This window comes from Vipera berus, assembly GCF_964194415.1.
Source record: "Vipera berus genome assembly, chromosome: 14".
Classification (NCBI taxonomy): domain Eukaryota; kingdom Metazoa; phylum Chordata; class Lepidosauria; order Squamata; family Viperidae; genus Vipera; species Vipera berus.
Window position 1 is genome coordinate 9,586,001 of NC_138217.1, and position 13,811 is coordinate 9,599,811.

The 13,811-nt window shown below is 46.2% G+C and overlaps 1 protein-coding gene across 1 annotated transcript in view; it reads left to right on the forward strand.

Annotated features, from left to right (window-relative positions):
• Positions 1-12,995, forward strand: part of KSR2 (kinase suppressor of ras 2) — a 121,387-nt gene extending 108,392 nt beyond the window's left edge. The window contains exons 17-19 of the mRNA XM_081338742.1: positions 6,839-6,970; positions 11,366-11,495; positions 12,406-12,995. Of these exons, the coding sequence (XP_081194868.1) occupies positions 6,839-6,970; positions 11,366-11,495; positions 12,406-12,543 (400 nt within the window). The 3' untranslated portion in view covers positions 12,544-12,995. The remainder of the gene's footprint in view (positions 1-6,838; positions 6,971-11,365; positions 11,496-12,405) is intronic.
• Positions 12,996-13,811: the final 816 nt, after the last annotated feature.

The window sequence follows — 13,811 nt, forward strand, 5'->3', positions numbered from 1 at the left end:
GTAGTTCCTCGCCTTCCTCAGATTCCCCATTCCTCTTTTTCCACCTCGGCGGTGGCTGTTAGGTTTCCAAGCGCAACGCTGGACAATATGAAGCCTTCCCAGGGGGATTTTGATTTCCTGGGGGGTGGGGTTGTTATATACAGTTTTGTTCTTTGAGTCACGCAACAGGATGGTCCCGAGAAGGAGTACAGTGAATTTTCTGCAGGCATTCATCATAGCTGTTGAGCGACTCTGTGGATTTCAAAGCAAAGAAGGAAAATCCAACGCATTTCATTTTCAGCAAATTGTGCCCTCAGAGAGACAGAGATCTTTGGAATCTCTCCACATACATGACATACATCACAGAACATAGAACCTATGGCACGCGTGCCACAGGTGGCACGCGCAGCCCTCTCTGTGGGCACGCGCACCACTGCCCCAGTCCTAGGCCTTCAGCTGGGTTTTATAAAACCTTTTCGCTTTAGGCCTCCTCCGCCGTGTGGTTCAATCAATCAATTTCAACTTCTCGCGGGGAAAAAAAAAGATCTCGCAAAGTTGGAATTGATTGATTGAACTTTTTAATTCCCACCCAGTCTGCCGTTACCACCGCAGCCACGCCCACCCAATGGGCCACGCCCACCTGGCACCCGACGATAAATAAATGGGTTTTGGGTTGCAGTTTGGGCACTCGGTCTCTGAAAGGTTCGCCATCACTGAGATAGAACATAGAATGACAGGATTGAAAGGGACCCTGGAGGTCATCTAGTCCAGGGCTTTTCAACCTTTTCACCCGTTGTTACCACTTTTAGGATATGGCAACATCCGAATACCACCAGTCACCTAGCAAGGTGTCAAAACTTGATGACACCCCCCCAAAAAAAGGAAAAAAAGTGATGAAGTACAGGTAGTCCTCGAGTTACAACAGTTCGCTTAGTGACTGTTCGAAGTTACAATGGCCCTGAAAAAAGTGGGGGCCCCCAGCCACAGCTGAGCAAGACACCTGCCTGCCCGCCTGGCAGCGCTCTTCCTCGTGTCCAAGGTTTTCATTGTTGTGAGCATTTCTGTTGAGGATTGACAGCGGGGCTGGGGTGGGGGGGTGTTTGGTTTTTATTCCCCCCCACACACCTGGTTGCAGCAGGTTTTGGTCACTTCACATGACCCTGGGACACTGTGACCGTCATAAATATGAATCAGTTGCCAAGCATCTGAATGTAAATCACAAGACCCTGGAGATGCTGCAACATTCCAGCTGATCGGCGCTTCTTCTGGGCTCAGCAGAAGAGCCAGGATCAGCGCCGAGCTCCAGCTGGAGCCTGGCGCTGATCCTGGTGCTTCCGCTGAGCCCTGACAGCCCTGCAGCTCCAGCCGTCTCTCGCTCAGGCTTGTGCGGTGCTGCCACCGGTTCAGCTCATTCCCTTCCCCCGCTGCCACTTTTCTAGGATGGTCGCGTACCACCTGCCAGTTGCCAGTGTACCACAGGTGGTACCCGTACCACTGGTTGAAAAGCCCTGTTCTAGTCCAACCGCCTGCTCAAATGGCTGTCCAGATTCTTTTTGCAAGCCCCCAGTGATGGAGCACTCACAACCTCTGGAGGCAAGTAGGGTGCACTAGGCTAGGACACGACTCCCGCGGAATTGAAAATTCGGGACATTTTTATAAAACATTTTACGACACAAGCGTCATCGTAAAATCGTTTCTGACACCACGCGCAATGTCATCCAGACCCCTTTTCCACCCAGGGCCCACTCTGGTCTCTCTTTCCCGCATTCAGTCTTTCTCCCTAGAACTTTAATTCATTTGTTTCAAGAACATTTTTTTTAAAGGCGCTTTTCCTTGCTTGCGGTCTCCGATTTAGATGTAACATTGTACTTACAGGTTCTTTCCCAAATTAAAAAGAAAAAGAAAAGAAAAAAAAGAAAAAAAAAGGAATGGAATTAAACCCCAGCTATTGTGCAGATTTTCCCTGCAGCTAATTATTGCTTTATTGCAAAGCTGCCTGCGAGATAAATCACACATTTTAATCTTTCTGTAATTATGGCGTGTCAAAGGCAATGGATTAAAAAAGAGATAATGGCCTGCTTGTTTGCCTCTTTCTTTCTGTCCCCCTCCTTCTTTGAGGTGTATCAATTGTCAGGTTGAAGTGGTTAACTGTGCTGTGTGTAGGTTTAATATTTCTTATTCCGCCCTCCCCCCTCCCTTCAAAAAAATAAATAAATAACCGTCTATTTATACCCTCTCCAGGTTTATCGTACAATTAGTTACCGTATATACTTGAGTATAAGCCGACTCGAGTATAAGCCGAGACCCCCAATTTCACCCCCAAAAACTGGAAAAAGTTATTGACTCGAGTATAAGCCGATCCGCCGTTCTGCAAGCCTCTGCCGCCAGCAGAGGCTCGATCCGCCATTTTGCAAGCCTGAATACACAGGAATACCCTGTGTGGCCGCGGCTCGTCGGCAGGTCTCCGTTCCTCCTGCCGACCTTTGGGGAGGTTTGGGCGCCTCCCCAAACCTCCCCAAACGTCGGCAGGTCTCCGTTCCTCCGCGCCCTGCCTGCCTGCTTCTTTCCGCTGCGGAAAGAAGCAGGCAGGCAAGGCGCGGAGTTTGGGGAGGTGCGCGCGCACCTCCCCAAACCTCCCCAAACTTCGGCAGGTCTCGGACGGCGGTGGCTTGGGAGAGGTGCGGGCGATCCCGGAAGCACCAAAGCCTCGGCCGCGCACAAGTCCTCGGTAAGTTTTTTTTGTTGACTGGAGTATAAGCCGAAGTGGAATTTTTCAGCCCAAAAAGTGGGCTGAAAAATTCGGCTTATACTCAAGTATATACGGTATTTATTTAAAGCCATTTTCATCCTGCTGTTTGGTACCAAGAAAGGCTTCCGGATATTAGCACTGGGCAGTTGCTAACTTTAAACGGGTGGTCAGAAAGATGTAAGTCCTGTGGAAAGGGAGGGACAGAGAGGGAGGAAGAAAAAAAACCATTTTGCCCAAAGTTTTTAAAGTTCTAAAAAAAGGTTTTCCCTGGCTGCGCTGGGATCACGGCTTGTGAGTGTGCGCCGTAAATCAGCTCTTGGATGTGATGCCAGAGGTGACTAAAGAAGCCACCTGTCAAAGCTCAGCTAATAGGTTTGTTGTTGTTAGTTGCAAAGTGCGCCACCCATCGCGACCCCGTGGACAACGTTCCTCCAGGCCTTCCTGTCCTCTACCCTCTTCTGGAGTCCATTTAAGCTCACGCCTCCTGCTTCAGTGACTCCATCCAGCCACCTCATTCTCTGTCGTCTCCTTCTTCTCTTGCCCTCAACCTTTCCCAGCATGAGGCTCTTCTCCAGTGAGTCCTTCCTTCTCCTTAGGTGGCCAAAGGATTTGAGGGTAAGCTTCAGGATCTGGCCTTCTAAAGAGCAGTCAGGGTTGATCTCCTCTAGGACTGACCGGTTTGATCGCCTTGCAGTCCAAGGGACTCGCAGGAGTCTTCTCCAGCACCATCGTTCAAAGGCCTCCATTCTTTGGCGCTCGGCCTTTCTTATGGTCCAACTTTCACAGCCATACATTGCAACTGGGAAGACCATAGCCTTGACTATACGCACTTTTGTTGACAGGGTGATGTCTCTGCTTTTTAGTATGCTGTTGAGATTTCCCATAGCTTTTCTCCCCAGGAGCAAGCGTCTTTTCATTTCTTGGCTGCAGTCCCCGTCTGCGGTGATCTTGGAGCCCAGGAAAATAAAGTCTGTAGTTAATAGGTAGTTCATCTCAAAAAGGAGACAGGGAGGTGGAATCTGCAGCTAAAGTAGAGAGGGGGGCAAAGAGGGGGGTCTAGCTTGGAGTCGCCCCATGGAAGGAAGTGACAGAGGCCAGACCCCTGAAGCCTTGATCTGCCCGTTAATCTGGGGAAGATTCTTGTAATAGAAGAAGAGCGATAAAGAACCCACACGGGCTCTGCTCCTGGAATTGTTCTGGTCCCTTGCACCTGTCAGGCAGGTATATCAGCTCTGCCCTCTGCGCTCCTGTCATCCAGGAGATGGACGAGGCTTCGTTCTTTCTTTTTTGACTTGCGCTCCGACGTGCTCTTCTCTGCCGCAAGTCGCAGCGAGCCTTCAAAGCGAGCCTCGGAGGAGGCCACGCCGAGATGCTCCAAGATTTGTTTCCCTTTCCTTTCTGGATGGACAGGAGATGCCGGCAGCCTGGGGTGGGAGCGACGCTTTGGGCCCGGTCAGCCAAGAGCCGGCGCAACTCCCTGGATGTTATCTGAGCCCCAGTTTCCAGTGAATCTGGGTTACATAGGACGAATTAGGGGTGGGGGAGGAATCACTAACAACTCCCAAAATAATAAGGGAGGGAGGGAGGGCACCTAACAGGCTCAAGGTTGACTCAGCCTTCCCTCCTTCCGAGGTTGGTTAAACGAGGACCCAGATTGTTGGGGGGGGAAGGCTGCCTCTGTAAACCAGCACACACTGGCTCTGCTTCCTGCTGCAAGGAGGAAGGGGCCAAAAGGACTTTTTTTTGCCCAGGACTATCTCAAACCTGCGATGAAATTTGAGCCTTTCTACCCCCCAAAGATTCATCCGACCCCAAGCCATAATTATTTACTTTACATTTATCCTCCTTTCCTTCCAAGGATTCAGAGCATCTCTCTCTCTCTCTCTTTCTCTCTTTCTATGTCTTTCTCTCTCTTTCTCTCTTTCTTTCTCTCTCTCTCTCTCTCTCTCTCTCTCTCTCTCTCTCTTTCTCTTTCTCTCTCTTTCTCTCTCTCTCTTTCTCAGTCTCTCTCTCTCTCTCTCTTTCTCTCTCTTTCTCTCACTCTCTCTTTTTCTCTCTTTCTATGTCTTTCTCTTTCTCTCTTTCTCTCTCTCTCTCTCTGTCTCTCTCTCTCTCTCTCTCTCTCTCTCTCTCTGTCTTTCTCAGTCTCTGTCTCTCTCTCTCTTTCTCTCTCTCTCTCTCAGTCTCTCTCTCTTTTTCTCTCTTTCTATGTCTTTCTCTCTCTTTCTCTCTTTCTTTCTCTCTCTCTTTCTCTCTTTCTCAGTCTCTCTCTTTCTCTCTCTCTCTTTGCAATCCTGCAAAGTAGGTTAGTTTGGGGACCCATAAACCGGACGAGATGCGCTGATGAAAGTCTTTCCCCCCCTCCAATCCAGATTTTGAATTGGGCTATTGAAGCACAGCAGGTGGTCTGAAATGCATCTGGCCACAAACCTTTAACACAAGTTTTGTGGTAGATTCGTTTTACTTTCTTTCTCTCCTCTTTGATTAACCATGGGTTGTTTTGTTGTTGTTGTTGTTGTTTTCTTTTCGGGGACTTGCGTACGCCGCCGGCTCGTTCTGTACTTTCATTCCTGCCTTTTTCTAAACTCATTCCTTGCCTGGGTAAACGGTGTGTGAAACGTTTCTCTTTTGCAAAGCATCTGCTTGCATATGTCGACCAACCTTTTCTGGGAAATGTGTGGGCTTTTTTTTTCTTTTTTTTTGACTGATTTAGGGAGTCACAAAAAGACCCATTCATCGTTTTTTCGGTTTTTCTCCCTGCAAACAAGGACGGGAGAGGTTGTTTAGGACAAGATGCAGGAATTGACTGATCTTAGAAAAGTGTGAAGATTAGCAGTGAAGTCTGTTCTTGTTCTGATGGATCTTGGTCAGTGTGGCTCCAGATACAAGATATTCCAGGATCCACCAAGTTCCAATCTAAATCAATGGGAAAGTGCTGTGATCCAACTGTTGGATCGTTTATGTTCCTTTTCCTTCCTTCCTTCCTTCCTTCCTTCCTTCCTTCCTTCCTTCCTTCCTTCCCTTTCTTCCTTCTTTCCTTCCCTCCTTCTTTCCTTCTCTTCCTTCCTTCCTTTCCTTCCTTCCTTCGTTCGTTACTTCCTTCCCTTTCTTCCTTCTTTCCTTCCCTCCTTCTTCCCTTCCCTTCCTTCCTTCCTTCCTTCTTTCCTTCCTTCTTTCCTTCTCCTTCTTCCCTTCCCTTCCTTCCTTCCTTCCTTCCTTCCTTCCTTCCTTCCTTCCTTCCTTCCTTCCTTCCTTCTTTCCTTCCCTCCTTCTTCCCTTCCTTTCCTTCCTTCCATCTTCCCTCTCTATCTTCCTTTCTCCCTCCCTCTCTCCCTATACCTCCCTTCCTGTTATTTTGGGAGTGACATTTTTCCAGCCCCTGACACTTATTTTTGTTATGTTCTTGGGTCTGCTGCTGAATAAAACTACAATGAAGAGTTTTGTTGTTGTTTGGCATGGTATGTTGTTGGTTGATTGTAATGCACCATCTGGTATTTGTGAGCAGGGTCTTGAAGTACTTGGATCTTAAGCCCTTTAGGGTTTTATAGACGCTGGTCAACACCTTATTTTCAACCATTAGGAGTAGGTGCTTAACCCAGAGAAGAATCTGGTCATTTTCAGCAACAGGACAGTAAGATGGTGAGAACCCTGGCCTTATCTTCATTTTGCCAGTTCAGATCCCTAAGGCCAAAGAAACTCAAATTGCTATCATGAGTTTCTTTTCGTTCAAATCAGGTCCAAAATAGCATCAGATTCCTGAGCTGATTTGCTAAGAAGTTTCCATCTTGTAAGTCCAGGTGTCCCTGAAGAGGAGAGAGAGAGAGAGGGGGGGGGAGAGGGAGAGAGAGGGGGGGAGAGAGAGAGAGAGAGAGAGAGGGAGGGAGAGAGGGAGAGAGAGAGAGAGAGAGAGAGAGAGAGAGAGAGAGAGAGAGAGAGAGAGAGAGAGAGAGAGAGAGAGAGAGAGAGAGAAAACAAGAAAGCAGCCAGCTCAGAATGGGTTCTGGGGGACAGTGAGAAAAATCAATACAACAATCTCTTTTTGTTTGAGGCGGACATGACAGAGCCAAGGCTAGCAGGCGTTCACTAATTGGCTCTTGTCTTTTCCTCCAGGAGAGAGAACAAACTGCGGATCCAAAATGGCTGGCTGTGCCACTTGGCCCCAGAGATCATCCACCAGCTGTCACCTGAAACGGAAGAAGACAAACTACCTTTCTCCAAGCATTCAGACGTCTTCGCTTTTGGGTAAGTGTCACGATAATGAAGAACGAGTTTGAAAGCCACCTTGGAAGGAGCTGATCTTGTCCAATGAGTTTTCAGCTCACTGGGGAACTTGGGCGGCGGGCTGGCTGTGAAGCCTTACGCTTCTGCCCTTTGATGCAAGCTTCTTCCTTAATCAACGTATTTTCAGATGTGTGCTCTCCAAACAATTGCGGTCAGCCCAAGGATACGCCTAGCCTCACTTCTCAATCAAGCGCTATTCAACTCGTAATTGAAGAGAAGGTGCCAAGCTGGGCAAAGTCAAATTCCAAAATAAGCAATAACGGCTCTTGATAAGATTAATCATTAGTTGGAGTGGAGATAATGCGCGTTTGGCGCCGAGCTTGAAACAGGGGGTTAGGACCTCCACGGCCCTTAAAATCCCATCTTGGGGAAAACCTTGCTAGTCCTGGAGACCTGTTTGGGGCAGACAGCTCCTTGGTCCAAGTACGGTGCAGGGTGATAAGACCCATTCCTTAGAGAAAAGACACATTTTTATTTATTTTATTTATTTTAATTCCATTTATATCCCGCCCTTCTCCAAAGACTCAGGGCGGCTTACAAGCTTAGCAGTAGCCTTCATTCTATGTATATGCCTGCTTATTAGGGTTTTCACACACACCCCAAGCGGCATTATTACAAAGTCAGTTTAATTGCCCCCAACAATCTGGGTCCTCATTTTACCTTCCTCGGAAGGATGGAAGGCTGAGTCAACCTTGAGCCTGGTGGGACTCGAACCTGCACTAATTGCAGGCAGCTGGTGTTACTTAAGGAGGCATTAGCCCACTGCATTAGCCCACTGCTCCACCAAGGACATCATAGAGTAATAGTTGGAAGGGACCTTGGAGGTCGTCTAGTCCAACCCCCTGCTCAAGCAGGAGATCCTAGACTATTTCAGGTAAATGGTTGCCCAAAGCACCCACAACGTCTGGAGGCAAGCCATTCCACTGGTTGCTTGCTCTCACCATTAGGAAATGTCTCCTTAGTTCTAGGTTGCCTCTCTCCTTGATTGGTTTTCATCCATGGCTTCTCCTCTTGCCTTTTGGTGCTTTGAGCTCCTTGTCTCTGTAGGAGCCCCACAGATATTGGAAGGCTGCTATCGTGTCTCCCCTACTCCTTCTTTTCATTCGACTCGACATACCCAATTCCTGCAACCGTTCTTTGTAGGTGCGTCAGCCTCCAGCCGCCTAATCTATGCCCGACTGTGCAGAGTTATCAACCTAGTTATAAACCAGGCACGACTGTGCATGGTTGAGAGGTCAGATACCTAACGAGATGAACACGCTAGAAGGCAGAAGGTTTCGTGATGGAAAATGTCGGTAACAAAAGGGATATTTGGAATTCTCCGCAGCAGGAGAATTCTGCCCCGCAAAACCTCTTTAACAGAAAAATGGTCAGGAGCAACGGTGGAAAACCAAACCTCAATCCGGGAAAGTTTTATTTCCTACCGTGTTCTGGTTTCATTTTATTTAGCGGTCGTCGTTGTTTGGCTTGCCCAACTAATTATCCAGCTTCACAGCAAAGAGAGCGGAGGAATCCATTTGTATCATTCTTTTTAGAGGTTTCCCTATCCTGTGATAAAACCTTTCCCCTGGCCCAATAGGGGTGCTGTTTTTTTTATCTGACGGATTAATTTTCTTGGATGCCACTGAGATGGGAACCTTCAAGAACAGAGTAATAAAGTGATTAATTTATACTGAATTCTTATCTGGTAATGTGTTTTCATGGGGTCGGTGGGGGAAAACAGCAATTAAATCCAATGCAAGCATTTGTATGACTTTAAAAAGTAATTATTGGCAAAAAGCGTTCTTATCAGACAAAGCCCCTGGGTAATTTTTTTTAATTTGAAGTTTGTATTTTGAGGGGAAAAAATTTCTTTCTTTCTTTCTTTCTTTCTTTCTTTCTTTCTTTCTTTCTTTCTTTCTTTCTTTCTTTCTTTCTTTCTTTCTTTCTTTCTTTCTTCTTCTTCTTCTTCTTCTTCTTCTTCTTCTTCTTCTTCTTCTTCTTCTTCTTCTTCTTCTTCTTTTCTCTCTCTCTCTCTCTCTCTCTCTCTTACACGTTTTGTAGTGTCCAGCGCTAGTTAAATATTAATCCTGCAATCTAAGATAACAGAAGAAAATAATTGCCTGTTACATATAGCTATTAAGGAATTTCAGCTTGGGGTACAGTCTGCAAATACTATATTCAGATGTTCAAACTGTGAACAAATTCCCAATAGAGGTATTCACAGTTATAAACGCTATTGCCCACTGCACGTTGTGTGTTGGCTTTTAAATTAAATGCATACATACATACCTGCCTACATGTATGCATACACACATACATACACACATACATACATACATATCAGCAGAGTCCAAATATGTTGGACTCCGATTTCCATAAACCTTGGCTAGCCATGGCCTAGTGACTGTCAGTTCAGGGATTTATATTCCCACTAGGTTTAAGAGTGCCAGGTTGGGAAGGGGTATAAGAACAATCAATTAAGGCCAAATGGAAAAGAAAAAGCAAATAAATAACAGAGTATTGAATATGAGGCAACTTCTCCAAAACTCAATACAGAAGCTGGATGTTTAACCATGCATGCAAAAAAAAAACATATTGGAGGTGTCATCACAGAGGGGAGAAAAAAAATTAATTTCACTGCCAGAAGCAGCTGTTTAATCGAGGCATTTTTATTGTGTGCACTCATTACGCCGCCCCCCCCCCATCTCCCCAAATTAAAAGAAAAATACTGCAGGGGATCCACATAATTTCTCCACAGATTTACCTCTTGGGTAGGAATTTTTCAATCTGTGCAGTGACCATCAGCTGCTGCTTAGGTTGATTGCATGATCTCCCTTGCAGTCCTGGAGCCGGTCGGAATTTGGCGGCTATAATTAATAAATTAATACAGGGTGCAATTCTAAGCAGGTCCTACTGAATTCAAAGTTGGATAAGATGTGAATTGCCCTTCTCTTTTTTTTTCCCTGGGGAAACCTGATGAATGAAAGGTTTGTGCCTCAGGGATCTCATTCAGAAGGTTGTTGGCAGCTTTCACCATCTTTTTAGGAAAAGTTGTGGCAGTTAAATATTATATTAAAGTCCCCTCATGGGTGGGTAGCATGTCCAAAGATTATCTGGCTCAAGATGGCTTTTAGAATAAGATGCATCTCACCAACTTTTCACTTTATGGGAAATCGGTAGGGGACTTGGTGAATCTTTATCTCGAATAAAGCAAAACAAAGCAACTTTTTAATATAAAAATATTTTGATAATGGTTACTTTAAAAAAAAAAAGTGAATAATACACAATAGCTGGCAAGCCACCAGAGCTGGCTTTACCCAGCAGCGTAAAAATTAAAAAAAAAAACATATATACAAAAGGCATTTTCTGTTCACCTATTGTGCTTAGCCATGGTTTGTTTGAGTTAATCAGTTGGGAATATATCACAGTTTATGGATTCACAAACGCTAAATCCACACAATATGGCTGGCACACTACATAAAAATAATCAGTGTGAAATTTTGTGTTTGCTCTAACTTAAGCAACTTTTTTTTATTGAGAAGTTTTACAATACATTTTGAATACAACCCCCCCTCCTCCCCTCTCCCCAACCCCCCCGCCCCTCCCCTCCCCCCTCCCTGACTTCCCAGAGCTGAATACAGGGTATAATAATACAAACAAGCATAATCTAAAATATGCTAACAAAAATAAAACATTAAATTCTATTGCACTTTAACTCTCCATAGTCAAAAACTTAAGCAACTTTTATAGCCTGTTTAATGCATTATGTCATTTTACATATGTGTGTGTGTGTGTGTGTGTGTGTGTGTGTATACACAGACACACACACACACATACACCAAATTCGGATTTTGCCAACAAAGAATTAAAGGGAGAAGAAGAAAAAGCACTTAAGAAATTCGATTTAATTGATGCCTTATTGTGTTTCTTTGATTGGAACTTCCATTGTTATTGACTAAATGACCGCACATTTCCGGAGATTTCTCACAAGAAGGCCTAAAAAGGATGGGCTTTGAGATCAGATCACCCTGGAGAATATCTAGGGATGTGGTTCTTGAGTCAACGCTGGCTGGAGGGCCACCACTGTCATTAGCAAGGGCAGGTTCATTTGGCGTTTTTAAGACGCCGCCGCATGCGCTCTCGCAAAATGGTGGCCACCGTGGGGCCCTGCCATTCGTAACATTTTTCCATTTCTCAGAAAGACAAAACAGAGAATCGCGGCCCGTCCTTATCCCTTTTTATGCCTGCCAGGATGTCCTTTGCTCTCTTCTAACCATCTTGCTTTTACGGCAAGCCGGTGCCCGTCCAGAACCCCGAGAACTTCGGGCCGGGATGCTCGCAAAGTTAACTCGTTCTCCTCCTTTGCCTCCGCAGAACCATCTGGTACGAGCTGTACGCCCGGGAATGGCCGTTCAAAAGCCAACCAGCCGAGGCAATAATTTGGCAAGTGGGCCGAGGGATGAAGCCGAACCTCAGCCAGATCGGCATGGCGAAGGAGATTTCAGTAGGTGACCTTCGGGGAAAGCGGCGGTAGGGAGTGGAGAAGAAAGCCAGGTCAGGAAGGGGTCCTTGGCGCTCTCTGAGCTTGCTCGGGGTTTGTTGTTGTTGTTGTTGTTTCGTTTTGCAGACCTTTCATTACACAATTAGGTAACACCATCAGTTCTGGAAGAGAGTGAGGTTTACCGGGAGGAGGGAGGGCTGTGGTGCTCTCCGAGCTTGGGTTCTTTTTTGGCCTTTCAGCAGAGGCAGTAAACCGATCTTGGTTTGTCAGTCTTGAGGCTGCAGGCAACAAGCCTGAGGACTAGTAGCGCTGATGAGAAGTTGGAAGGGAAGGAGGGTTTTGTTTTTCTGCAGCAGCAGCAACAGCCGTATATACGCTGAGTTTGAGCGTTTGCAGATGGCCCAAGTTGCCATCCCGGTGGGAGTCCAAGTCAGACTGGTTGGCTAGCCACATATAGTTAGTTTCTAGCTTTTCTTTCTTTCTTTCTTTCTTTCTTTCTTTCTTTCTTTCTTTCTTTCTTTCTTTCTTTCTTTCTTTCTTTCTGTTTTTGCCTTTCTTTTTCTTTCTCTCTCCTTTCTGTATTCCTGTTTTTTCTATTTCTCCGTTTCTCTGTCTCTCTGTCTTTCTCTCTTTTTCTGTTTTTTGTCTTTCTTTTTCTTTCTTTCTCTCTGTATTCCTGTTTTTTTTTCCATTTCTCCATTTCTCTCTGTTTGTCTCTCTGTCTTTCTCTCTTTTTCTGTTTTTGTCTTTCTTTTTCTTTCTCTCTCACTTTATTCCTTCCTTCCTTCCTTCCCCTTCCTCTTCTTTTTTCTTTCTCTTTTTTCTTTCTCTCTTTTTTTCTTTCTTTCTCTCTCTCTCTCTCTCCCTCTTTCTCCTTGCATACCCCTTTCCTTCTCTTCTCTTCTCTTTGCAGGATATCCTCCTCTTCTGCTGGGCCTACGAGCAGGAGGAGAGGCCCACTTTCACCAAACTCATGGAGATGCTGGAGAAACTGCCAAAGCGGAATCGCCGCCTGTCCCACCCCGGCCACTTCTGGAAGTCAGCAGAGTAAGGCAGCTGCCCTCCTCTCCTTCCACTTCCTTCCTCCCTTTTGCACACACACACACACACACACACACCGTTTAGCCATCGCAACCCAGCTAACCCTAGGAAGGGCAGGACAGTTTCTAAGTTGATTCTGAACCAAGTCAAATAGGAAGAAATTGTCATCTGCAGATAGCAGTCCTCATGAGTTCATTCAGTGGCTGTTCAAAGTTACGACGGCCCTGAAAAAAGTCAGCTGTGACTGTTTTTTTTTGGGGTGGGTGGGTAGGTGGGGGGGTTACACTTCTACCCAACGGCCCCGTGGTCACATCATGAAAATTTGGACGCATGGCAACCGGCGCAGAAGGGTCGTGCAGTCTCCTTTTGCGACCTTTCCCTCAGCACCTGGGGCAAGAAAAAAGGCCGTAAAATGGGACCAAACTCACTTAACCAACGGCTCGCTTAGCAACAGAAATCCGGGGCTCCGTCGTGGTCGTAAGCCGAGGGCCCGCTGCGCTCCCTGTGCTTTTGTGGGTCTATCCTGCCTTTGCTGGGTTATTTTCTTTACTATCACGCATTCCCAAAAAGGAGTTGGGGATTTTGCACACCATGCCAAGGCGGAGAATTTGGCACAAATTAAACATTTGAGTATTGACACATATGTGTATTTAGGTCAAGGATTACTAGCAGCCAGGCAACAGTGAAATATCTGGCTTTTTTCTTTTTTTTTGGGGAGAGGGACCCTGCAGTGCTCTTTCCTGCTCAGGCTGTTTACAAATCTCCCTAGGGTATAAAGTTGAGGCTGTCCCCAACACACACACACACACACACACACACACACACGTGTATGCACACTCATAGCCTGTTGCTAGGCCAACTGTCTGCTCACAGCTGGAGTGAGCCTTGCATTACATGTTCTTGGCGAGGAAAGAGGAAGGGAAGAGGCACCTGCAAGGAGGAATTATCCCTATTTTTAAAAAAAGAAAAAAAAGATCCAATTTCCTCCCAAATTGTCCATCCTTGATCAAGCCTGAAAGTTAATGTGGCATCGCAGGCTTTGAGAGTAGACTGATTAAGATAAAGGTAAAGGTTTTTCCCTATCCAGTTATTATCTGACTCTAGGGTGTGCTGTTCAGCCCCGTTGGCTAGCCAAGGGAACCAGCATTGTCCGAAGAGACTTCTGTGGCCGTGTGGCTGGCATGACTCCATGCCCAGGCGCACAGAACACGATTCCCTGCCCACTGAAGTGGTACCTATTGATCTACTCACATTTGCATGCTTCCAAACTGCTAGACG